Genomic DNA, 27833 nt, shown 5'->3' with positions numbered 1-27833 from the left:
TCTCACTCTCAGACAACCACACACACACACACACACACACACAATCAATTCCTAATGTAATGTAATGTAAAGTAAAGATGCAAGATGTAATTATTAATAATAAAAAAGGGAGATATATTCAGAAGTCTGTATTTTTAATGTGTTTTAAAGACATCTTGCAAAAGGGGTGCCTCAGTCAAATGTTAATGCCATTTGGGGGGCCTTGCCCTGGAAAAGTTTGGGAACCACTGGCTTAGAATGTCAAAATACTGCACTCAGAGTGTAGAGTAGTGTCAATGTAGTGTTTCAAGTCAAGTCTTTTATTGTCATTCCTCCATATAACTCGTATAAACTGGAATCAGATGACATTTCACGAAAACACCATGGTGTAACAGGTAATATCCTGTAGCAGCATTGTAGACACGACTACTACATGAAGTGCAAACACACGACAGTGTAGGAAGAGTGCAAAATATATAAACACACAGAACCCTAGAACATCAAGTGCTTAGAAACCGTGTTTCGATCTTATCGTATAATTATGCAGTTTATACACATGAAATTGCGGCCAGAGGAACTTCTTGTGCTGTTCATTTGAAGCTGTTCTATAGACGGCTGTGGTTTATCAGCAATGTGACTGGATCACGAGTTGTGTCACGTGATCATACGGCTGTACTTATGCTGCAGCGCACAGGAACTTCATTGCGAATGGGTGTGAAGGTAAGCGATAGCGCACTATTTTGGCGACTTTGGGGATTGAATTACGCTTAATTAGGAATGTTTCGGTTATAGTTTTAATCGTAGTTAAGGCCTGTTAAATAATTAGGCATTCTGTGCTGTCTGAACACGGTTTGTGTCTAAGACAAGCTGTTATATGTATATATATATGTATGGAGCAGGATTCTTGCTTTATGTGGATAAACATGGCGGTGGTCTTGTTCCAGATGTATGCAGTGTTGTGTGTGTTACTGTTGGGGACACTGGGAGTGTTGGGAGCTCCAGCTGAGGATGAGATTAAGTCTCTTCCTGGACTTTCCAAACAGCCGGGCTTCAAACAGTACTCGGGCTACCTCACCGTGGCTGGCAACAAACACCTCCACTACTGGTGGGTTTATCTTTCACTTCTGTTTTGTCACGTGACTTCCGGGTGCGACACAGAGTCGGGTCCGTGTGTGTGTGTGTGTGTGTGTTTTATTTATTTAAAAAAAAAAAAAAAAATTTTAAAAATAAATAAATAAACTTTTTAACGCTTAGTTTGTGGATCAAAGTTGTTTAAAAATGCTTTGTGTTCTGTTCGCTGTAAACCCGTGTTTAGGTTTGTGGAATCGCAGAAAGACCCGGAGAAAAGCCCGCTGGTGCTGTGGCTGAACGGAGGACCAGGATGCAGCTCGCTGGATGGCCTGCTCACTGAACACGGCCCTTTCCTGGTGAGATTTAATTCATGGGAAATGTCAATAGGGGAAACTTTTTTTTAATATATATAAATATATATTAGTATGTGTAGATATGTGTATGTATATAGATAGGACGACTTTTCATTTGTGCTGCCGGGGACTTCCTTAATTCTGCCGTCACTTCCCTGTTCTGGGCAAATGTCAAACGTTGAGCCAGTTTTTACTCCAGTTTATCAAAACTTCTTAATCGTTCATAATCCGACTAGTGTGTGCATTTAGCAGTTGCAGGTTACATGATCTTGTTTTTCTTCCAGATCCAAGATGATGGCACTACTTTACAGTACAACCCTTACTCTTGGAATATGGTATGCAGTGTGACTAGTTTTTCTGTATGGAATAGAAAGTAAAATGAAACCTTCATTGTATCTGCTAGGGGAAAAATAGAATCAATAGAACAGTGGAAACCTCAAAGAAATTCTAATGGTTTCCACTACAAACCATCAGCTAACCATTAACATCACTAGTTCCTTAACAAACAAATTGGCAGTAAAGACCCAGAAGGACTATTGCAGTTCCCATTAAAAACCCTTACATGTTCTATGTTGGTTTATACCCATCTATATATAATAAAATATATTATTACTTTTTAAAGCTTTGATTAGTTAGCCAATTAGTTCTACTATGTATAAAGTACCCCACAGTGAATATGTAAGGAATAAAATGTAACAGGGCATGCTGGTATAGGAAAATGAATACATAACTACATGAAGTCATATGGGCCAACCTAAAGTACTGTTGCCACACCAAAATTGATTATTTTATCAACATGTCCAAAAATGTTTCATTCCTCCTATGCTGCAGATGAATTTTGTTTTGATTTGCTTTTTGAACATGACTTGGTAAATAATGTGACTTTATTTATTTTTTTAATTTAAATTGGTTTCTGGTAGCATGTAGTAACACGCATGAGACCTAGTTTGAAGATTGCAGCGCTTGATGTATTAATTAAAACAGCCAGATATGGTTTTATTTTTTTCACTTCAATGTACTTGATAGAAGTCTCATGCCTGACCTAATCAGCTGATTATAATTTGCAGATTGCTAATGTGCTATACCTGGAGTCACCAGCAGGTGTCGGCTTTTCCTATTCTGATGACAAGAAATACTCGACCAATGACTCGGATGTGTGTGAGATTTATTTTTTTATTTTATTGTTTTTAAACTTAAAAAATAGGTTTTGTGACTTAGTTGGCCTTTTTTATGGAATTTGTCTTCACGTGTGTTCTCTAGGTATCTATGAACAACTACTTGGCCCTCAAGGAATTTTTCAGACTTTTCCCAGAGTATAGCAAGAACGAGTTGTTTCTCACAGGCGAGAGTTATGGAGGCATTTACATCCCTACACTAGCTGAGAGAGTTATGGAGGACAGTACTCTGAACCTACAGGTTAGTGCCTCTCAGATGGAGAGCTAGAGTTATCTTGAGTGGATTTGTGTTCTTGTTTTGAAGTGACTGTTATTAACCTGTACTATTGGATGTTTGTTTGTTTTTCTTTAGGGTATAGCTGTTGGAAATGGCTTGTCCAGCTATGAACTGAATGACAACTCTCTTGTCTATTTTGCAAATTACCATGGACTGCTTGGAGAGAGGTTTTTTCCCCCTTTTTCCTGTAGTAGTGTTTTCTTATAACAGGGCCAGCAAGTAGTTAATTTAGTTCAAATCTTATCTGTGAATTGAGCCAGTCTACAAAACGCTTAATAAATAAAGCAGCACTAGACAAAAAAAGATTGCAGCTTTGCCTATGCACACTAAATGTCTCCATGACTGTAAATCATGTGACTGGCCACATGCTTAGTCAGAACACTCAAATGGGAAGTATTCTTTTTGCTCTTGGTTTTCACACAGCTAATTTTTTCAGGTTACAAATTGTCTTCAGGTTTCACTAACGTTCTTTCATGCCTGCCGCTATAATCCGACAGTACATCTTCTCATGTGTTGATTGGCTCTTGGTGGACTTGTCAGATCATTTTATTTATTATATATCTGAAGTGTTATTAATGCTGTTTGTTTCTTTCAGTTTATGGGCAACTCTGCAGAAATATTGCTGCAAAGATGGACAGTGTAACTTCTATAATAATACTGATCCAACATGCTCTGGTGCAGTAAGTGTGTCTGTCTTCTATGTCTGAAATGTGATTCACTTCATATTGATATCTTATTGCTTAGTGTAACAATTCTTGTTTGCTTCAATTGTAGGTAGCACAGTCACAGCAAATTGTCTACAATTCTGGACTTAACATTTATAACCTGTATGCTGACTGTGCTGGTGGAGTACCTTACAGTACAAGGTGAGAATCTGTTCATGTGGAGTGATAAAACCTTTCTGTTCTGAAATGAGTCATCTCTTCCAGGATGGCTGTGCCTTCATCAACAGGGAATGAGTGTTGACCGAATGGTCAGATTCTGTGAAAATGATGGGCGGCCTTCACTCTCCCCAGATCTTGACACAAACACTTGAGGGAAATTTTGTAGTGTCGAGTTAGACAGCACTTTTCCGAGGGGGGGTCAGCTGTTCCTGTTTTCTACATCAGTGCCATATTCATACTCGTTATGTTTGTGCATGTGGACATTTTTACAAATTAAAATTTCTGATGCTGTAGAAAAACTGTACCAGCATGTACTAATAAATTGCTGGCCTTTTTGTCGTCTTTTTTTTTTTTTTTTTTTTTTTTTTTTTTTTTCTTCATTAGCGTTGAAAATGGACGACTTGTTATTCATGACCTGGGCAATAACTTCATTAACCTCAAGTGGTCTAACTCCTGGAACCAGGTAACTAGGCACACTGATTACTGTGACTTACATAATTTGTCATAATATAGTGTGTGTATATAATGCATACATTATGCATTATAGTGTATATAATGTACAAGTTTGCTAATGAACTGCTAGCCTAACAGTAGTGTTACACTTTTCAGAACTTGTAAAAATGTGTTTGCTCAATGGCCCTGGAGCCCTGACCTCCACTACATAAAACACTTCTTGGAATGAACTGGAACACTGACTGTGCCCCAGGGCTCCCAACATCAGTGCCTGACTTCACTAATACTCTTGTGGTTAATTGAGCACAGATCCCCACAGCCATGCTCCAAAATATAGTTGGAAGCCTTCCCAGAAGAGTGGAGGTTATTGTAACGGCAAAGTGGGACTAAATCTGGAATGGGATGTTCAACAAGCACATGTGGGTGTAACTGTCAGGTGTCCACATACTTTTAGTGTACTAGTTTTTCATGTAAACTCCCCCCCCCCCCCCCCCCCCCAGTTTTTCCTCCTCTCTAGTTTCAGGTGTGGTTCAAAATTTAGTTGAGCTGGAAAACTTGCTGAAACCCGTCAACCCTGATTAATGATATTACCTCAAGTGTAGCTGGGGGAAAAGGTTCAAACAAGCTACTAGACTGTATGCTAGATGGCTGTATGTTGTCTGCTCTCGTCTTCCTATTATGGCATTGTGCTAACGATTCACTAGATTATAACCTATAGCATAAGTAAAGTGTGATGTCCTCAAATAAAATTAAGTTGAATGGCGATGTCATGGTCATTCTGCCCCACCAAAATATACTCATAAGCTGCTGCTGAGTTGATATTTAATGTCTATAAAACTTAACATTTGGAAAGGGAGGATTTTTAAAAAAATTTTTTTGATACCTGTGATCTCAGAAAACTATTATAAAATGATCTCTCAATTGTATTGTCCTATTGCCTAACTCTAATACATATTACCCTGACTATGTACAGGAAGTGTTTATGCTTGTTTAAATGGGTCTGATTCTCTCAAGTCCACTGACAAGCGACTTTTCTATTGCAGAAACTACGAGGAGTGGGCTCTGTTCTCAAGTCAGTAAAGCTTGACCCGCCCTGCATCAACTCTACCCCATCTGCTATGTACCTGAACAACCCTTATGTCAAGTCGGCTCTCCACATCTCTCCTAATGCACTTGACTGGGAGATCTGCAGGTGGTTGTTCTACATTATCCTTAACCTTTATTAATACCATACTAGAGAATCCGAGAACAATATTGGTGCAAACAAAATGGTCAAAGTAACTTTGCTCATAAGAGGTTAATGCTTCTAATGTGGTGTCTACAGTGCTGAAGTCAATCTTAACTATAACCGTATCTACATGGATGTGAAGAAGCAGTACCTGAAGATACTTGGAGCACTGGTGAGTTGGCTAGGAATGTGAAGGTACCCGTACAGACATCGGTCATATACCGTGCTCTTTTACTCGTAAATTGCAACACTTCTTAAACCAAGGTCGCTAATTCATTTAAAATCAACTCACTAATGCTATAAAAAAAACAAGCCAAGTAGCCTAAGCTCAGGAACATGCACGTGCATGTATTTGGGCATCATTTAAACCAGGGGAAACATGAACTGTTAAATGTTTTGGCTGTAAAGAATTAATATCAAGCAATACTAAGCAAGGGTGAGTCTATCCCAGGAACCCTGGGATTAAGTTGGGAATACATGCCCAGAAGTGAACCAGTCTATCCCAGTGCACCCAACCCACACACACATTCACACACTTATTTACTCATAGGGGCAATTAAGTGTAGCCAGTTTACCTACAAGCAGGAAGAGGGAGGAAACTGGCGAACCCAGAGGAAACCCATTAGAACATTTCAAAACTCTGCACAGACAGTAACCCAAGCTCAGGATCTAAACTGGGACTCTGGAGCTGTGAGGTGGTAACACTACGTTTTGTACCACTATGCAAGTGAGAAACTCTGTGGTTTGTGGAGAGCAAAGCATTTACACTGATATTGGATACAATGCTCTTGCACAGAATTTGCTTTAGCTAACAGTAGCATTCTCCAAATATGCCTATAAATTGTTTTTGAATGTATATTGACTCCAGTATTTAAAAATAAATAAAATTACATGAAGCCCATGCAAAGACTGTTTTCATTTCTTCATAAAGTTCTTTCTATTGTGTACAAACCGTAACAGCACATCATCTTTACAGAAATACCGTGTGCTGGTGTACAACGGGGACGTGGACATGGCCTGTAATTTCCTCGGTGACGAGTGGTTTGTTGAATCCCTTCAGCAGGAGGTTAGTTTCCAGTCAACATCTCTACTCTACACGTTTCCCACAGTGGCACCCCAGAGCCAGTGACCATATGTGGTTCTGTGGCAGGTCCAAGTGCAGCGCAGGCCATGGCTCTACTCCAATGGTGAGACGCAGCAGATTGGTGGATTTGTCAAGGAGTTCTCCAATCTGGCTTTCCTTACTGTCAAGGTAAGTGTACTTAAATGCTATTAGCTGATTAACCATGTATAGAACAGACACTTTAGTGAGTCTAGCATGAACTGGTGTGGGGTGTTTTTTGTTTTGTTTTTTTTCCTTCCCCTTCCATGCAGAAATCAAAGTATTTTTCTACTGATATTTATTCAGAAGGAGGTGGTCTTGAAGCAAGCTTTAGTCATATGTCTAAAAGTATATTTTTCTGTGATGTACATTTTTGTATTTTAAGCTTTACTAGAGAAACTTTCTGTTCTTCAGGGTTCCGGTCACATGGTCCCCACTGATAAGCCCATAGCAGCCTTCGCCATGTTCAGCCGCTTCATCACAAAGCATCCGTACTAATGATCATACACGTTCTGCACATTTGGGTTGGAATTTGCACTGAATCACTGTGATGTGCACTAGTCTGTTCTAGAGTAATCAAATTCTTGTGTAGGTATGTTGGCTGATTTGTGCTCGTGCTGTATCCCTTTTTTTTTTTATTTTTTTTTATTTTTTTTTTTTCTCTCCATAACTGTGGCTGAAACCATTGCAGGCTGCTGTTCACAATATTATCATTTTGCTTCAAGTGACTGTATAATTCTTACATGAGGGGCTTAATTGTAGTAGCTGCTAATTCTGGACTGATGAGTCTGTGTGGGGGTTTTTTTGTTTTTTTTTTTATAAACGTTCAGCTTTTCAACTAATACTCAGTATCTTGCAGGAAGATTTAAAGTATTTAAATTTTAAGAAGGGATTAGTACATCATTTCACAAGAAGAAATGCAAGACCAAAATGAAACGGGGGAAACATGTGGACCTAGTTTTCTCCAGTTGCTCAGGGTTGCTTTAAATTGCATTGAATTTCTAAATGAAGGTATTGATGTGCCTTTACCATCACAGGTGGTGTGTTTTTTGTTTGTCCCCCACCCCCAATCAAAATCTATCAGATCCTTCTTTGTCTGTCAAAATAAACCTGATAATTTTAATTAACTTGATAAATTGTACATGGAGAATTCGAAAAGTAAGATGTTCAACAGACATAAAAGAACTTTGCATGTATTACAGGATCAAGGAATAATTTAGTTTTATAATCCAGAATTGGTACATGTCTACATGGAATGTTTTTTTTAAGACATTGATTAAAATTCTAGAAAAAAAAAAAATACTTGCCTCATTTCTTCTTAGATTATATTTGGGACAAAATTGTTAATTCAGTTTTTAGTTCCAGTACAAGTCTTCCACTAACAAAGGCTACCAAAATACTAAAGTAATACTTGTGTTCTAACCAGTGTGAAGTAGATGCATATGAGTAATACAGTAGGGATTAATTATATTCTGACAACACCATACACATCAAATGTAGCTACAGTTGAAGACAAAGTATGTAAGGGTATTATCTGTGATTGCATCTGGCAAAGACTGTAAAATATTTGGGTGGTGTTTACTGTATGTAGTAAGCGTTGACTAAAAGTACATGTGAAAGGGGCGGGGCACTAGTTAAGGGAAAAACAAGAGTGTTTAAATATTTGTCAGGCTCTTAAGACGTCCTCTCAATTAGCTCCTTCAGACCACTCCGGAAATGGAGATTGGCTCCAATAGTGATGTAGCCCTGGAAAATCACAGGGGAAATGGTGAGTTTGAGCTCAAATTTGCATTGACAATTGAATCGAAAAGCCAGATTTGTCATAACTTACATTGTGATACTTAACCACGTCCTCGACGAGGTTGATTCCATCTGGCAGAGGGATCTGTACACCTTTCTTAGTGTAATCTTGTATTGCGAATGAAAGATGAAAATGAAGCATAATCTCCATGCTCAGTTGTTAAAATACACAGAGCTGTATACAATTTTTATATATAATAAAAAAATGTAACAGGTGTCCATGCAGAAGACAATGTTCTGCCATGTATATATTATATGTAATAGAATATGAATAATTTTATTTATTTTTTGAAGGAGAGCTTGAAAAGTTATGGCTAATGGTTACCATCATGACTGGGGGGGTAGTTTGCTTGAGCGTGATGATCAAATAAAGACGCGTTCATTAACAGGAACATGCAGAAGTGCTCAGTGAAGTATAATGGTTTACATTGGGCTACTAGTTTTTCAAATTAAGTGAATGTTGGGAAATTTCACAGGTGAGAATGACCGAATAAACAAAAATAAAAGTGGGATTAAAAATCAATACTGATCATGAAAACATACTGACGGTGCTGGATTTTCTACTTCTGGGAGTTTTTCCCCACTGTTTCTAGGAATATAGGGTTCATAATTAACTTTTACATATTGATTTTAAAAAAAACAACCTGGTTTAGGCCATGCCCGTGTTAAAATTCAATCGGAATTTAGATACCCATACTAAGACCATTAAACCTACAGATAGCGTCATTGTGTTACATGCCTAGTACACATGTACAGCATGGGCTATACATTGTGAAAAGGATTCAATCACTGAAGTCTAGAAATGGACATTGTGCATCACTTACTGTTTAAAAGGGGCACGATTGTCATTTGGAGAAGAGCCTTCAGTGGCGCTTGCAGTGGAATCAGCTGCAAAAAAGTAGCCATCACATGTGGACTCTTATTAAGTTCTCCCAAAACAGTAACTTAAGCCAAAGGAACATCAAATGGTGTCTTACCGCTAACGACTCCAAAGCAGACTGGTTAGAAAAGATTTTAAACCTAAAAACAGAAAGCATGTTATCCATTATGTTTTATCCATGTATTCAGGCTCCTTCGCTTTTTGCACACGTTATTGTATTATAAATTTTATCTAAAATGGACTAAATGTACTCCCCGCCCCCCATTGAGTCTACATACAACTCTCCATAATGACAGAGTTAAAATGTTTTCAGTTCATTTTTTGCAAATTTATTATTTTTTTTAATCTATAAAATATATAATTGAACTGTCTCATCTCAAGTATTTTGGACACGTCTGTTATTTAATACTTCCACTGCAGATCACCATTTATAAATTCTCACACGAAATATCTAACTTTGTACTTATTACGAACTAAAAAAAAGTATATATTTCTAAGCATAAACAAAGCCATGTTTAAAATAATAATAATAATAATAATAATAATAATAATAAATTGTTAGGGAAAGAAATTATTTAGACACCACAATCCCATTCCTCTTGGCAAATCATCTTCAATTACCCAAGGTTATGAGGGTCCCTCTGATGAACAATTTCAATGGGATTCAAGTCAAGAGATTCAAGAAGGCCTTGCATGGCCTAGCCAGTCATTATAGCTGTATGTTTGGAGTCGTCTTGTTGAAACGTCCATCTCCTCCTGAGATTTATTTTCTTAGCCGATGAGATGAAATTCCCCTCTATGTCGATATATGATGCTCCCACGTCCATATTTCACTTCGGATATAGTGTTCATGGGATCATATATGCATCTCTACTTTTTTCCAAATATGATAAGCTGAATTACTGCCACCAAAGTGTCTTATTTTTTATAGTATATCGTTCCAAAAGAGTTCTGATTTGTCTAAAAGCTTTCAGGTATGCATCTCTTTTCATTGTTCTCTATGTAATTGCTGTTCCTGTTACATTCAGGTCATCCTGCAACTCTTTTTGAGTGTCTGCTGGCTTCTCTCTTCTCTCCTCATCATTAGTCTGAGAGTATGTTGTGAAATCTTGTGCGGTGAGGATTAGCTGAGGTTTTATGAATTTTACACATGCATATTGTTGAACCAGTTGCACTGACGGGGATGTTCAACGTCTTTGCTATGGCTCTCTATTAAACATTTCAAATAGAAATAACTAATGTTGTCCCTGAGGACTTTAGGAAGCTTCTTCACCTTAACTCTGATTGTACTGGTTTAATAAAATCTTCCCAATGAATGCCAACATGTTTTATAATGACACCAAGTGCAGTTTGCACAAGAACATTCTTTTTGTCGCACTTACATTACCAGTCAATAGTTTAGACACACTCATTAATTCTTAATTCTCCACATTTTAGAATAATAATAAAGTCATCAAAACTCTGGAATAACACAAATGGAACTATGGGAATTATGTTGTGATAAAAACATCCAAAATAAATAAAATAATATTTTTGAATCTTCAATGTAGACACTCATTTTGCCTAGAATTTCCAGAAATGTATTCTTGGCATTTTCTCAACCGATTTCTTGAATCCCCTGGAGATGCTTTTTAAACAGTATTAAAGGAGTTCCCACCTACGCTGGACACTTACTGGCTGCTTTTCGGAATATTTCGCTCCAAGTCATCCACATAAAAAAATATTATTTTTTTTTGTAAATAAAATGTAAATTATCTAATGAAAGAAATGAATATGTTGGGACAATTATATTTTTGTTTACGACACCGATTTGAAACATTTAATCATACACCTTCAGGTCAAAAGGTTTAAGATCATGAGAAACATTTCAGTCAAGTGTCTCCACACTTGAACTCGGTAGTGTATATCTAGGACTTGATTTATTTTTATGTAAAATTGTACTAATCTATATTTTAAAATAATATCCAAATACTGTCCCCCCCCCCCTCAATTTTATATTTTAAACATGTCTTTGTTTATGCTTATGAATATATACTTTTTGTTCATATTTATTAGTACAGAATCAAAAGACATTATGTGTGCATTTAAAGTGAATGTACGCCTAGAAGTATGTTAAATAACAAAAAAAACAGCATCTGAATACTTATATGGCCAAAAGTTTGTGCTTGTGAACATCCCAATCCAGATTTAGTCCAACTTTGCTGTTATAATAACTTCCATTCTTCTGGGAAGGCTTTCCAGTAGATTTTGAAATGTGGCTGTGGGGATTTGCCCATTTATCCACAAGAGCATTAGCGAGGTCAGGCACTGACGTTGGGTGAGGAGGCCAAGAGCACTGTGTTCCAATTCATCCTAGAGGTGCTCAGTGGGGTTGAGGTCAGGACTCTGTGATAGCCACTTGAGTTCTTCCACTACAACCTTGGCAATCCATGTGTTTATGGACCTTGCTTTATACACAGGAGCATTGTCGAAGTCTAATTAACTCTCTGCAGACCTCTGTGATCAAATTATGTTGAGTCATACATCTGGGCAAGGGTATAAATCAATTTCTAAATCTTTAAATGTTCCCAGGAGCACAGTGGGCACCATCATTGTGAAATGGAAAAAGTTCAGAACCAGGAGTCTTCCTACAGCTGGCTGTCTGGCCCACTAACCCACTAACCGGGCTGAAAGAGCTTTGCTCAAGGAGGTGACCAAGATCCTAATGACCATTCTAACAGAGCTTTAGAAGCCCTCTGCATTGGAAAACATACCAGAAGGACAACTATCTGAGAAATACCTTACCACTTAGCCCTGTAAGGTAGAATGGCAAGACCAAGCGGTAGAGTTGCCCCTCCTGACTAAAAGTGTATGGCAGGTACTTAAAGGACTCTGGAAGGAAAAAAGGTCTGATGATTGATCTTCTTGGAATGAACAATGCTCTATGTCTGGCAAAAAGCAGGTACTGCTCTGGAATTGGCTAATATGATCTCTACAGTGAAGTATGGTAACAGTAGCATCATGCTCCGATGTGCGTCTCAGGGGCAGGGACAGGGAGATTGTCAGAGATGAGGGAAGGGAGAATGCAGCGGTCCTTGAAGAAAATCTGCTCCAGATTCCACACTTCAGACTGGGGTGAAGGTTCACCTTTCAGCATGACAACGACCTGAAGCATACAGCCATGACAACGCTGGGGTGACTCCGGGATATTGTCCTTGAGTGAACCCATAGGAAATCAATGGAGAGACCTGAAATGGTAGTTCATAGACACTTCGCATCCAGTTGGTTGAGTTTAAGATGATTTGCCAAGAAGAATTGGAGAAACTGTCCACATCCACGTGCACAAAACTTGAAAATATTTACTGAAGAGTACTCAAAACTGTAATTGCTGCCAATGGCGTTTCATGCTTTTGCAAAAATTTCTAAAAATGCCTTTTTCGCTTTGTTGTTATGGGTTATTTTGTGGAGATTAAAGTAAATTTAATCCACTTAAAATTAAACCTATAAAACAATCAAGTGCAAAAACTGAAGGAGTCTGAATGCTTTCCTGTGTGTGTGTGTATATATATATATATATATATAAAATAAACCCAAGGAAGATTGCAGAATGTTTAAGCTTCGTGTACCTTCTCAGGTCCAGCTGTATAGCCAATCTCTTATCCTTCATGTACACCTTGGCATTCAATTTGGACTCCTACGCATGCAGCGAAACATTTTATATTACACTAGGGTCAGATACGGAGAAGATTCTGTGTCGGATAGAAATGCAGTCATGGTGGTGCAATTCCCAGTTGCACTGCATTTCACTGTGCTTAGTGTATTGTATTAGTATCACACTGATATGCAATCATAGCCCTAAACCATATTAGTAGTCTGAGGAAGGTAGAAGGCCCCGAAAGCAACATTTACCAGGAAGAGTTGCCACCTGTGAACTGCATTTCCCAGTATAACTGCTTCTCTATCGGACATGGAATCCTTTCCATAGTCAGAAGTATAAAAGCCCTTTTTTTATTTTTATATTCATGTATGTAAGGTGAATCCATACCATCGTCATACTGCTGAGCTGGACAGGTGATTTTCCTGCAGGTAGAAGCAGCACTCTGACACCAGCATGTACAGCTACCGTTGCCCCCAATGTCTGGATGCTAGACTTAGGAGCTGCTGTTACATCAATCTCTAATGAGATTGGAGCATCCAACAGAGCAGGGTTCTGAAGGAAAACAAAAAACAAATGGTCCATTATATGTTGGTGTTCTGGCTTCCTAGATGCCTGTTACTGGTGCACTCCATTATATTGTGCAAAGGTTTGCATCCCCCATGGTTTTTGAATGAAAACGTACTACTTTTTTTAAAATCACAAATCAAAACCCCAGGAGAAACATTCAGAAAGTTCTCACCAATAGCATGATTGCTCCAAAGTAGGTGGTCCTGAGAAGCATCTCCAAATCTTTTGGCATCTGAAAAGATTTCAACACGATTACTCAAGGTCCTTTTCCTTGATATAAAATATTCCTGTGTGTAATCTTACTCGTTCATTCGCTATGTGCATCCTGAACACCCCTGCTTTGAAATATGAATAAAGTCCACTGTCGAAAAAGAACTCGGAGAGAGCCATATAGATCATGTGGTTGTACTCGTTCAACACTGGATTCGGAGAATAATTCTCCAGAATGTCACTCTCGTTCTGCAAGTCATAGAACATCCCCTACGAAGAGAAGGACTCATTCAGAAAAATCCTATCAACACAGAAAAATATTCTATAACTTGTCTTTTTCTTTGTTTGATATGACAATACATGAGGAAAAACAAAAAGTGAACAGTATTCAGTGAAGACATGTTCCTGAAGCATAAGTGAGTTTATATGATCAATTAACATCACTGGTAATAAACCACTTACCCTGAAATCCATATCAAGACTGGTGCCAGTAACCACTGGGTCACTCAAGAGTGAGTAATCAATGCCAATGTAACTATCCACTTCTGCACGCACTGCACAAGCACAAACATTCTTGCTTAGAGTTCCTAATCTTTTCCAGTACATTAGTACACTGATCACACACATGCATGGAAACAAAACCATTTGTGTGTATATATACAGTATCTCACAAAAGTGAGTACACGCCTCACATTTTTGTATATATTTCATTATATCTTTTCATGTGACAACACTGAAGAAATGACACTTTGCTACAATGTAAAGTAGTGAGTGTACAGCTTGTGTAACAGTGTAAAGTTGCTGTCCCCTCAAAATAACTCAACACACAGCCATTAATGTCTAAACCGCTGGCAACAAAAGTGAGTACACCCCTAAGTGAAAATGTCCAAATTGGGCCCAATTAGCCATTTTCCCTCTGCGGTGTCATGTGACTTGTTAGTGTTACAAGGTCTCAGGTGTGAATGGGGAGCAGGTGTATTAAATTTGGTGTCATCGCTCTCACACTCCCTCATACTGGTCACTAGAAGTTCAACATGGCACCTCATGGCAAAGAACTCTCTGAGGATCTGAAAAAAAGAGTTGTTGCTCTACATAAAGATGGCCTAGGCTATAAGAAGATTGCCAAGACCCTGACACTGAGCTGCAGCACGGTGGCCAAGACCATACAGCGGTTTAACAGGACAGGTTCCACTCAGAACAGGCCTCGCCATGGTCGACCACAGAAGTTGAGTGCACGTGCTCAGCGTCATATCCAGAGGTTGTGTTTGGGAAATAGACGTATGAGTGCTGCCAGCATTGCTGCAGAGGTTGAAGGGGTGGGGGTTCAGCCTGTCAGTGCTCAGACCATACGCCACACACTGCATCAAATTGGTCTGCATGGCTGTCGTCCCAGAAGGAAGCCTCTTCTAAAGATGATGCACAAGAAGGCCGCAAACAGTTTGCTGAAGACAAGGAGACTAAGGACATGGATTAATAGAACCATGTCCTGTGGTCTGATGAGACCAAGATAAACTTATTTGGTTCAGATGGTGTCAAGCGTGTGTGGCGGCAACCAGGTGAGGAGTACAAAGACAAGTGTGTCTTGCCTACAGTCAAGCATGGTGGTGGGAGTGTCATGGTCTGGGGCTGCATGAGTGCTGCCGGCACTGGGGAGCTACAGTTCATTGAGGGAACCATGAATGCCAACATGTACTGTGACACACTGAAGCAGAGCATGATCCCCTCACTTCAGAGACTGGGCCACAGGGCAGTATTCCAGCATGATAACGACTTTTACCTTGCTAAAGAAGCTGAGGGTGAAGGTGATGGACTGGCCAAGCATGTCTCCAGACCTAAACCCTATTGAGCATCTGTGGGGCATCCTCAAACGGAAGGTGGAGGAGCACAAGGTCTCTAACATCCACCGTGATGTCGTCATGGAGGAGTGGAAGAGGACTCCAGTGGCAACCTGTGAAGCTCTGGTGAACTCCATGCCCAAGAGGGTTAAGGCAGTGCTGGAAAATAATGGTGGCCACACAAAATATTGACACTTTGGGAACAATTTGGACATTTTCACTTAGGGGTGTACTCACTTTTGTTGCAGCGGTTTAGACATTAATGGCTGTGTGTTGAGTTATTTTGAGGGGACAGCGAATTTACACTGTTACACAAGCTGTACACTCACTACTTTACATTGTAGCAAAGTGTCATTTCTTCAGTGTTGTCACATGAAAAGATATCAAATATTTACACAAATGTGAGGGGTGTACTCACTTTTGTGAGGTACTGTGCGTGTAATATATATTATATATATATATATATATATATATATATATATATATATATATATATATATATATATATATATATATATATACACACACACACACATATGTATATGTCAAAAAAGTGCAGTCTGACCTGGAATTGTCTCCAGCAGTTGATTGACCAGCACAAGACCAGCATGATTCAGAGCAGGGCAAATCTAAAAGAAGTATACAAGTTATGTTAATATTATTTTGTCTTATAAAGAACGAACCTAGAATTTGACAACTTGCACTTCAGCGTGAAAACAAACCTTTCGATTTAATATGAAGCGCATTCCTGTGGTCAGGAAAGTGCCAACAAAGTCGTAAAGCCTCCTGTAAACATGGAGATGCATAATAAAATGGAAATGTTCTGAGTCTCAGATATTTTTACTCTTTATCAACACATATACCAAAGCGTATTTGAATTCTCAAATCTGTAAGTCAACAAGGTGTTGGTTAATTTTCTATAAACAGCAGCACTGACTCTAGTTCCAGCTACAAGACACATTCTAATGCATTGTCCTTTCTATAGTAACAGTAACCGCTTTCTGCGAACACATTTCTGTAACATTTATGGAATAAGTCTTGCGTGTCAGTGCTTTGTAACAGTAAGTTTTCTGTCATGGGAAAGTCTTCAGGACAGAGGACATTGCGCTTTCTGGTTTCTTGGTAACTTCACGAGAGGAAGGGAGGGAGGGAGGGAGAAAGAGAGGGGAAAATATATATTAAGATCTTAATAGCTTCCAGAACAGGACCTAACTTGTTTCGCAGTCAACATTAAATGTAACTATAAACTGATCAAATGTACAACATACCTTTAATTAATAGGAAAATCAGCAATGGTAAATTGCAGTGGTATAAAAGGAATGCAACACTTGCTATAACAAATACTGCTATAGGAAATTATTCCACTTTGGGGTGGTAATGGGGCGTAACACATTTTTCTATAATAGCTGAAGATGAACATCCTGCCTATGATATGACAATAGACAGTATAACTAGGAAATGTAAAGTCATTAATAATATGTAGTCAGTACCCAAAAGTCCCGCCAAACTTGGCCCTCATCTTGGCGATGGAAGCATCACAGCTGACATTGGCAATCTTGAGACGGCCCTCATCATCCTTGGCAAGATGGAGGGTGGTGTTGATGTATACGCCTTCTGCGGAGGCGTTGATTGCACCCTGATCCTCTCTGATAGAGACAAGAGATGTATGTCAGCTGAAGTTTGCACCTAATTATATGCAGATTTGTGAGAATGTCCTTTTGGACACAATATTGGTGGACAATGAAGCATCAAGCACTCTGGCTAAGCAAAGACTTCGGCAAGGACAAATGGGTTACTCTAAGCAGATGCAAGCATTACATTACAAACTTACAACAACCAGTAGATCACACGTCTCTGGAAGTTGAGGGTAATAGATGAGTTCTGCACATCAAACAGCAGTCCATCTACAGGCTGGAAACTCAGATCTGCAGTCAGGTTCAGCTCTTTTATCTTTATACTGGTGGATAGAGACAGGTATAGGACCAGGCGCTTAATCGCTAATCAAGTACCTTTAAAAAGAGATCACAGACTGGAACTTTAGCATTAATGAATCCACCATAGAGCGGTTGACCATAATAAATACAGCAAAAACAATTCAAAAGTACATTTTTAGTCAAAAAGCGAAAAAAAATTTAAATGCAAAGTCAAGTTCTTTTTTAGATTCCAAACTTTAAATGGTACCTTGACTCTAACAACTTGCTTCCTTCTACAAGAGTCTGAATTTGCGTACGCAGTGAGTGGATAAAGATTTTTTAGAAGGTATCTGACATTTGATTTATTTTTATTCACTTGGAAAAACGTCACAATTACCGCTTGTCATATCATTTTGAGTACATAGGTGAAATCTTACAGTTATTGTCCTGTAACCATCATGAATAAACAATTGTTGACATTTTCATCTTAGTCTTCACCAGCAAAATGAACATATTATTTGCCTAATCGACTTATTAAACTAGTTATTGAACGAACAATAAACTTCACCATTATTTTGTTGGGTTTTTTTTTTTTTTGATCATGGTGGTAAAATGTGAAGACATTTCATGGTAGAAAGATCTGACTTGTCACTTAAGTACATCTCAAATTCTTTGTGTGTGAACAGAGTGTGTTTTTTGTGGAAGAACTGATGTTCCCTCTTCCTCTCTTTAAGTAAATATGTAATTGATCATGGTCAAGCGTTTCTAAAATGCTGTTTACACTTGGCTGTTTCATGCAAGTAGCAGGCTGTAGGGAGATTATCCACATAATAAACTGTAAATTCACCTTAGACGCAGTTGCAACAGATTTAAATCTGAGACACATTTTAACCACATGTAAAGCGAGTGTAAACGCATCTGTCTCCCCAGGCCACATTGAACAAACAAAATCCCTGTTAATAGGTGAAGGATGTTCTCTGTGAATGCACTAGCTGATGGCTTCAAAAACATTAGCAATATGTAAAAATAAATAAATAAACCACACTATTTTTGAGGCTGCAACGATCTTAAAAATAAGGAACAACAGCGGAGATTAGGGTTTGATGGTAATGTGCTGTTCTGCCCATTAACATGATTTCATCTATCGAATTTCAGTCTGTCTGGAGACATAGTATCTCACAAAAGTGAGTACATCCCTCACATTTTTGTAAATATTTGATGATATCTTTTCATGTGACAACACTGAAGAAATGACACTTTGCTACAGTGTAAAGTAGTGAGTGTACAGCTTGTGTAACAGTGTAAATTTGCTGTTCCCTCAAAATAACTCAACACACAGCTATTAATGTCTAAACCGCTGGCAACAAAAGTGAGTACACCCCTAAGTGAAAATGTCCAAATTGGGCCCAATTAGCCATTTTCCCTCCGCAGTGTCATGTGACTTGTTAGTGTTACAAGGTCTCTGGTGTGAATGGGGAGCAGGTGTGTTAAATTTGGTGTCATCGCTCTCACACTCCCTCATACTGGTCACTGGAAGTTCAACATGGCACCTCATGGCAAAGAACTCTCTGAGGATCTGAAAAAAGAACTGGTGCTCTACATAAAGATGGCCTAGGCTATGAGAAGATTGCCAAGACCCTGACACTGAGCTGCAGCACGGTTGCCAAGACCCTGACACTGAGCTGCAGCACGGTGGCCAAGACCATACAGCGGTTTAACAGGACAGGTTCCACTCAGAACAGGCCTCGCCATGGTCGACCACAGAAGTTGAGTGCACATGCTCAGCGTCATATCCAGAGGTTGTGTTTGGGAAATAGACGTATGAGTGCTGCCAGCATTGCTGGAGAGGTTGAAGGGGTGGGGGTTCAGACTGTCAGTGCTCAGACCATACGCCGCACACTGCATCAAATTGGTCTGCATGGCTGTCGTCCCAGAAGGAAGCCTCTTCTAAAGATGATGCACAAGAAGGCCACAAACAGTTTGCTGAAGACAAGCAGACTAAGGACATGGATTACTGGAACCATGTCCTGTGGTCTGATGAGACCAAGATAAACTTATTTGGTTCAGATGGTGTCAAGCGTGTGTGGCGGCAACCAGGTGAGGAGTACAAAGACGAGTGTGTCTTGCCTACAGTCAAGCATGGTGGTGGGAGTGTCATGGTCTGGGGCTGCATGAGTGCTGCCGGCACTGGGGAGCTACAGTTCATTGAGGGAACCATGAATGCCAACATGTACTGTGACACACTGAAGCAGAGCATGATCCCCTCCCTTCGGAGACTGGGCCGCAGGGCAGTATTCCAGCATGATAACGACTTTTACCTTGCTGAAGAAGGTGAGGGTGAAGGTGATGGACTGGCCAAGCATGTCTCCAGACCTAAACCCTATTGAGCATCTGTGGGGCATCCTCAAACGGAAGGTGGAGGAGCACAAGGTCTCTAACATCCACCAGCTCCGTGATGTCGTCATGGAGGAGTGGAAGAGGACTCCAGTGGCAACCTGTGAAGCTCTGGTGAACCCCATGCCCAAGAGGGTTAAGGCAGTGCTGGAAAATAATGGTGGTCACACAAAATATTGACACTTTGGGAACAATTTGGACATTTCCACTTAGGGGTGTACTCACTTTTGTTGCCAGCGGTTTAGACATTAATGGCTGTGTGTTGAGTTATTTTGAGGGGACAGCAAATTTACACTGTTACACAAGCTGTACACTCACTACTTTACATTGTAGCAAAGTGTCATATGAAAAGATAGAATCAAATATTTACAAAAATGTGAGGGGTGTACTCACTTTTGTGAGATACTGTATATCATGGCCTTAGTATTTTAAAGTTCTGTATGGGTTGAGAGAGAGAGAGAGAGAGAGAGAGAGAGAGAGATAATAAGGTCAAGATTTGACAATTGTTCCTGTGTGTGCTTATCAGGATACAATGATTGAATGGAGGTGTAACTAACTCTGTAATGGAATACTGGAGATTTCCATTCATGCCGTGCATCTCTGGCATGGCGATACCTCCCAGCTCTTCCTCCACAAACTTCTGTGTCTCGAGTTTCACTAAAGAAAGTACAACAAGGCCATTTAGTGTGAACCAAAAAAAAAAAAAAAAAAAAAAAAAAAAAAAAAAAAAAGAAGTTGATCACTTCTAAATATGACATACATCTCTGGTCTAGCTGAATACTTTATTAGAATGTGAATAATAGTTTTCATACACAACTCTAGTCCTCTGGACGTGATGCGGATTTTGAACCCAGGAGAAATTTCTGTCATCTGTGCCATGTGTGGGAGGAGGACGATGATGATGGCCATTCCCCAAAGCCCCATGATGCCTTATTGGACCTGGAGACCAAGGGATGAGAAACAGGGAGCAAAGTGAAACCATAACACAAGAATTACAACATACCTTCCTTACGGGTTTGGAAAGAAGGAGGTTAAACAGCAGCCACGATAAAAATAATGGATGTATACTTTCCACGGATTGAAGAATAGTGTAAAATAAACCATATCATTGCTCAATACAATCACAGAGCATTATTTCTTGGTTTGTCCCATTTGTCTATTGAACATCTTCCCAAACCAGGAATGGTTCAGAGTGCGCACTTTCTGATTCTCCATATGTTTAGTTCCATATTTATTTCGTACAGTCTTCATCACAACAGTGTTGGCTATTCCACTGTAAAAAATCAAGCAACCAAGCATAGTAAATGCCTTACCAAATCCCATACCATTTAGCTGAAAACCACCCATCATATATCGTATACTCACCAATCATACAATATCCTTTACACATATAAGCTGAGCACTCATACCTCAGATCCCTGCACTGATTATACCACAGCATAATGACGTCAAAGCTCTATCCTTCAGCTTTCTTTCTTTCTTTCTTTCTTAAATCCCAGTCTTATGGAGCACTCAATCTTCTTATACAATATTGCACAAGTACTTTCCAGAGTGAAGAGGGAAATTAATACAGACAACTTACAAAAGGATGTTTCTCTTGCCTTTTGGATGAGCATCTAATGGCTGAATTCTGTGTCTCTCTTCCTCTGTAGCTGCATATAATCGTGAAGTGTGTGTGTGTGTGTGAGAATGAGAAAGAGAGAGAGCACGTGAATCTGCTTATGCAACATGAAGGAAAAGCTTGTCTCTTTAAAGAGAAATCATGGCTGCAAAAACCTATAGTACAGAACATGTAATACTCGTTATGATATAGTATAATATTCAACATAAACGATATTTCTCTCGTGGATATTTTGAAATATCGCTTTTACCCTGAAATACAGAACAGAAATCATCGGTGTGCATATTTGATTTGGCATAGGTTTTACGCCAGATGCCCTTTCTGACGCAACCCTACCATTTTATCCAGGCTTGGGACCACCACTGAGAGTGCACTAGCTTGTGCAACCTCCAGTGGCTAGGTTGGTTCCCTGTCTGGGAATCGAACATGGGCCAGGCAGTGAGAGCTCAGGAGCATTGGCCACTAGACCAGCAGGGAATTATTACTATTTGCCATTTTTTGCATTTATAGTAATACGAGTTAAATATAAGTTTTTGGTCGGTGCAGTGGGTAGCGTTACCATCTCACTGCTCCAGTGTCCCTGAGCTTGTTGACTGTCTGTGTAGAGTTTTCGTGCATGTTCTCCCCGTGCCTGCAAGGGTTTCTTCCAGGTTCTCCTACTGTCCGAAAACATGGTAGGTGGACTGGCTATGCTAAATCGCCTGTAGATGTCAAAGAGGGGGTGTGTGTGTGTGTGTGTTGCCCTATTATGGACTGGCGATTCCTCAGGGGTAAATTGTCCCACCTTGCACCCAGTGATGCATTTCAGGATAAAGCGGTTATGGAAGATAAATGACTGAATGATTGACTTAATTCATTAATGATTTGTAAGTGCTCAATGTGTTTTAATTGAGACGCAAATATTAATTAAACAGACATTTGTTGGGTACATTAGCCCCCTGGGTAAATAACCAGCTTTAGCTGCGAATACAGCTGCAAGTCTTATGGGATATATCTCTATCTGTATCCTGATATTCACTGGCTTGCAAGTGTATTCAACCTCCTGGAATTGATCAAAATTAGTCTGATTAAAAATAAGTACACATATGATTCCTGTCAGTATTTTTAGTGCAAACTCATTCTCTTACATCCATCCATCCATCCATCTTCTATACTGCTTATCCTTTTCAGGGTCACGGGGAAACCTGGAGTCTATCCCAGGGAGCATGGGGCACAAGGCGGGGTACACCCTGGACAGGGTGCTGATCCATCACAGGGCACAATCACATACACACTCACACACCCATTCATACACTACGGACACTTTGGACACGCCAATCAGCCTACCATGCATGTGTTTGGACTGGGGGAGGAAACCGGAGTACCCGGAGGAAACCCCTGCAGCACGGGGAGAACATGCAAACTCCACACACACAGGGCGGATCCCCCGAAACCCCCAACCCTGGAGGTGTGAGGAGTATGTGCGAGGCGAACGTGCGAACCACTAAGCCACCGTGCGCCCGCATTCTCTTACAGTGAAGTCAAAATTATTTTCATGTTTAATATAATAATATTAGAATTTCAAAGAAAACAAAAAATACTGAAAATGCTGCTTGCGTAAGTATTCAAATCCCCAGGTTCCTGCAGCTTCAGCTGAAAGATATTCTTACACAAATAAACATGTTTCATACTCCAGATAAAATATTACAGCAGCATTTTCTGAAGAAAATTTGCCTTAATTCAACTGTCATTAAAGAGACTGTCAGTCTGAAGGAAAGATGTTAAAATGAAGACCAAGGAGCACTCTAAGGACGTTAAAGATAGGGTAATAGAATTTCATTATTTAGGAATAGGGGGTAAAATTATATCTAAGAAGTTGGACATCTCAGTAAGCGCTGTTGGATCAACAGTGAGGAAATGTAAGTTGCTTCATACCAAATAAGCACTACTTAGACAAGACTGTCCCTCAATACTCAAAAACAAGACAGAGACTGCTGAGGGAAGTCACAGTGAAGCCAACAATCACTCTGAAGGAGTTACAGAGTACAGTGGGTAAAAGTGGAGTGAAGGTGCACCAAACAACCACTTCAAGAGCCCTGCATAACTGTGGACTGTGTGGGAGGGTGGCTAGAAAGAAACCACTGCTCAAGAAGAGTCATGTGAAAGCAAGAGAGTGATGCAGTGAAGATGTGTTTTGTTTTGAGCTTTTTTGGTGTGATGAGACCAAGATCAAGGCATTGTATCTGGGCAACATTCAAAGAGCTACGTGAGGGGCAGACCTAGCACATGCCTCAGTTAACACCATCTCTACAGTGAAATATGGTGGTGGTAATATCATACTCTGGGGATGTTTTTCATCCTCAGAACCTGGGCTTCTTGTCAAAATTTGAAGGGAGAATGGATGGAGGATACAGATGGATATTACGAAATAACCTGCTTCAATCTGCTTTAAAAAAAAATTTAAACTAAAGCAGGGGAGAAACTCCACCTTTCAGCAGGACAGTGGTCCCAACCACAAGGCCAAAGCAATGCAGGAGTGGTTAAAAACAAAAAGGTGAATGTTCTACAGAGGCCAAGTCAAAGTCCAGGTCTGAATCCCATTGAGAATCTGTGGCACTGTTTAAAAAATGCAGCCAACAATCAACATCCAGCCAACCTGAAGAACATGGAGCAAATCTGTCAGGAAGAATGGGTGAAAATCCCTTCCAAACAGTGTGCAAAACCTATAGGAACTTTCCCCAACACACAAAGTCGGTATATATGACTTCATTCCATTTGAATTTTGAAATAATGAAAATTCACTTTAAGAGCATATTAGTTTGTAGTAAAAGTACTGGCTAGAACAATCTGTGTAAGTGTCATTTGTCATCCAGATGAATCTGGTGACTTTTAAGAGGGTTGATTACAACGGTCCCAAACACAAGGCCAAGAAACGCAGGAGTGCTTAAAAACAAAAATGTTCTACAGTGGCTATGTGAATGTTCTTGAGAATCTGTGGCAGTGCTTGAAATTTGCAGCCAACAGACATCCAATCAAACTGAAGATCCTGGAGCAAATCTGCCTGGAAGAATGGGCAAAACAGCTGTCATTGCGGAAAAGGATGGTTCTACCAAGTGGTATTCCAAAGGGTTTGAATACTTATGCAAGCAGAATTTTTCAGCTGCTGAAAATTTTTGAATAACTATTTTAAAATTCACTTTAAGATCATATTGTTTTTACAACTAAAAATACTGGCTGGAACAATTTGTGTAAGTGTCATTTGTAATACAAATGAATCTAATGACTTTTAAGGGGGTTGAATACTTGTGCAAAGCACTTTATTGGCCCATTCTTCTTGGTACAAAAGCTCTGTGAGATTGCATGGAGACCTTTGGTGTACAGTAATTCTTAAACTTTGGCATAGATTTTCAATCAGATTGAGGTCTGGGCTTTGACTGGGCCATTCATACATTCAGGTTTTCAAACAATTCCAGTGTCGCTTTGGCAGTGTGTCTAGAGTCATTGTTTTGTTGGAAAGTAAACCTCCACAACAGTCTCAAGTCTCTTGTAGTCTGGACTAGATTTCTTCTAGGATTGGCTAGAGGTTTTGGCTCCTTCCCTCTTGCACTAAATCCTGACCAGCTTCCCAGTCCCTGCTGATGACAAGCTTCACCACAACATGATGCTACAACCACCTCGCTCCACTGTTGGAGACAATATTCTCAAGCTGATGAAGAAACAAAGTGCTCATCTGATATTAGACAAGAGAAAGTTTTTCCATGTTTGCTAAATCTCCTAACTCTATTTCATATGGCTTATCAATAATGGCTTTCTTATTGCTGCTCTACCGTAAAGTCTAGCTTTCTGGAGTGACTGAGCTGTGGTTGTCCTGTCAACACATCATGGTTGATCCATTTCCAGAACTTTGTCCTGCACTTGTTTATATAGATCCTTGGTCTTTGTGATGATGTTTGTTTGTTCTCCACCAAACTCCATTCCAGGAACAGGTGTATTTATATTGAGACCACATGATATCGTAGCTCCACACAAGTGGACACCATTCAAGTAATTATGCGACTTCTGAAGGCACCAGAACTAATTTATGGGTTTCACCCCAACAGGGGTGAATACTGCATAGAATCACATTTACTTTTTTTTATTTGTAAATAATTTTGTTAACTATATCGATTTCCCCCACCACGTCCATATTGTGTAGATTTACAGGTTGTAAAATACAAAATGTGGGAAAGTTCAAGGGGGTGGATAATTATGCAAGACACTGTAACTGTTTCAAGATGTACTTCAGACAACCAGAATAATTTGTGAATGATGTTAGGGTATGCCAGTAGGCAACCTTTCAAAAACTATTTCTGTATTACAAAAAGACTTTTATTTTATATATAGTTGCATTTGAAATATATATTTTATTCAAAATATATTTCGATGTATTCTCACCCAGCCAGCTGTCTTCTGCCACTCAGATATAACCAGATGAATAGGCAGAATCCAAACAAAGTGTCTAGCAGTGTGTTTTATTAGCTTGATGACCCCAAGGTCTGATGACAAAAGGCTCTTCTGAATAGAGAGGTTGCACAATTTCTACTCACTTTTTCTTAAGAGGCTATGGGGGGTGGGGAGTGGGGGGAAGGTCATAGCACTCCTGAATTGCATGAGAATTACTTGGAAATCTAGAGAACAGCTTCCATCATATGAATTAAATAACATCGGGAAGTGGCCAAGAACGGCGCTAAAATAAGAGGGGAACAAAGTTCTAGTTATACGTAAATATTCTTGGACTTACTAGGATTAAACTTGACCCCCCCCCCCGACCCCAAAAAATGTTCTCTGTAGCCATGATATTCTGATCCACGTCATCATTCCACTAAATGTTTACATCAGATACGCTCCCATGCTAGGCTTTGAGATAATGAAAAAGGGTTTGCAGCAGATGTGGCAGGGGGTCCCACATTTCACAAACAAGTGCTCCGCTATTTGGGTCAGTGCACTATAATAGCCCACAACCTTGGAGGGAAAAGCATTTTATTTAAAGTTTAGAAAAAGACAAAGAAATACCAATACTTAATGCAACTTAGCTTTGTTTGAAGGAAATGCAGAAAGGATTTTTTTTTATTATTATTATTAATAGGTAAAATGATTTATTAAGTTATATGAGAACATAATACACATCAAAAGGTCTTCTAATGTATAAAATGTCTTATTGCACCTATTCATATATAATGCATCAAATACAAGTCACGCTATGTTTGAGTGCAGCATCAATGCTTTCAGACAGCCAGTCTAAATGTGCTTTTATGTACTCCGGAAATTATTCTCCCGTTGATAAAGATTTTTGCTCATGGTTTTATGTAACAGTCACACACATAATTGAGCAGAACCTTTATAATAAGATATATAAACAGACATGAAAAAGGCAAGTTATTTTCTGCAATGAATATTTGATGTAAACACTTTAGCTATTACTCAAGGAACTGCTAAATATCATTGGCTCATCTCTAGTTGTACTAGTGCTGAGGTGGACAAGACTCCCCAAGAGAAACATATAAAAACAGCTAAATTATTGTTAAGCATAAACGCTCTCCCGACAATATTTCCCAAGGCATTCACAATTCTGCTCAATACTTACAGGAAGGTTGAAAAGTTGTCTAGCCCACTGGATGGAGAAGCCTTTTGTATTTGCCTTCACTGAAGAATTCCTCAGTGGCCTGTCAAGCGTTTTCTAATCCCGTCTCTCTCCTTCTGTTGAACCTTTCATGCCAGGACAGTTTATACGGGGAGGTTCAGAGAAAAGGGTGGTCCCATGCTTGCCTGATGTCGTATGACTTTGTGGTTGCAATAATGACAGTAATTTTTTTTTTTAAACCACATAGGTCGGAACAATCGGCATTTACTCCAAACCGTGCATTCAAAGGAGCGTTAAAATAAATATGTAAATCCCGGCAGTACATTAATCACAATAAAATAATTCTTTGCCTTTCCAATAAATGTTACATGTACTCTTTTTAAACAGAGAAAGTTTCCCACATCTACAGAAGCACTTCGCTTGCACTGCTCCTGAAAGACTTTTGACCTCTGGGTTTAACTCACTCTATCTATATATCTATATAATATCTGCTTGCCATGTTTACACCTTATATTTTTTTCAAACACAGTGCCAATTTTACTTTTAACTACTCTTTAATCATGAAAGTGACCCTTTAATTAGTCCATGACTTCTTGGAAGCACCAAACTTCTTCAAACCACTGATAGGTGGTGCATTATGAACTGCATCTGGTACACAGCAGACAGAGAGAAGGAAAATTACAAGCTCCCACAAATTGGTTATTTATTTATTAAAAAAAAAAAAAAAGTTTGCTGGTAATGACAGCGTGTTTTAGTATATCTTAGTTCAGAATGAGGAGTGAATAAAGTACATTTTCATAGCTGGTCTTGTGAATTCCTCTCAGGGAAAAGAAGCACCACGTGTAGAAATGATTT

At 39.3% G+C, this 27833-nt stretch overlaps 2 protein-coding genes across 3 annotated transcripts; one reads left to right on the top strand and one right to left on the bottom strand.

Moving 5' to 3' along the window:
• Positions 1-564: 564 nt before the first annotated feature.
• Positions 565-7157, top strand: ctsa (cathepsin A). The gene is made up of 15 exons (XM_017479492.3): positions 565-699; positions 924-1084; positions 1295-1406; positions 1688-1738; positions 2471-2557; positions 2664-2819; positions 2931-3022; positions 3451-3535; positions 3630-3721; positions 4124-4202; positions 5236-5384; positions 5517-5592; positions 6397-6486; positions 6571-6672; positions 6937-7157. Exons 1-15 carry the CDS (start codon positions 658-660, stop codon positions 7018-7020), a joined length of 1458 nt encoding a protein of 485 aa, XP_017334981.1. The 5' UTR covers positions 565-657; the 3' UTR covers positions 7021-7157.
• On the bottom strand, positions 7149-27139 carry pltp (phospholipid transfer protein). Of its 2 annotated transcripts, XM_017479495.3 has the most exons (17): positions 26982-27111; positions 21341-21410; positions 20571-20697; positions 20316-20415; positions 17283-17408; positions 16942-17097; positions 16174-16237; positions 16017-16080; positions 14079-14170; positions 13710-13886; positions 13579-13638; positions 13227-13391; positions 12808-12875; positions 9300-9342; positions 9147-9210; positions 8354-8430; positions 7149-8268 (listed from the first exon to the last, which is right to left on the bottom strand). In XM_017479495.3, exons 3-17 carry the CDS (start codon positions 20680-20682, stop codon positions 8197-8199), a joined length of 1440 nt encoding a protein of 479 aa, XP_017334984.1. In that variant the 5' UTR covers positions 20683-20697; positions 21341-21410; positions 26982-27111; the 3' UTR covers positions 7149-8196. The 2 variants fall into 2 exon arrangements, with proteins under 2 accessions (XP_017334984.1, XP_017334982.1); XM_017479493.3 differs by lacking the exon at positions 21341-21410 and having other exon boundaries at positions 26982-27139.
• Positions 27140-27833: the final 694 nt, after the last annotated feature.

Source organism: Ictalurus punctatus, chromosome 11 (assembly GCF_001660625.3).
Source record: "Ictalurus punctatus breed USDA103 chromosome 11, Coco_2.0, whole genome shotgun sequence".
NCBI lineage: Eukaryota > Metazoa > Chordata > Actinopteri > Siluriformes > Ictaluridae > Ictalurus > Ictalurus punctatus.
This window is presented reverse-complemented; position numbering and strand designations above follow the sequence as displayed.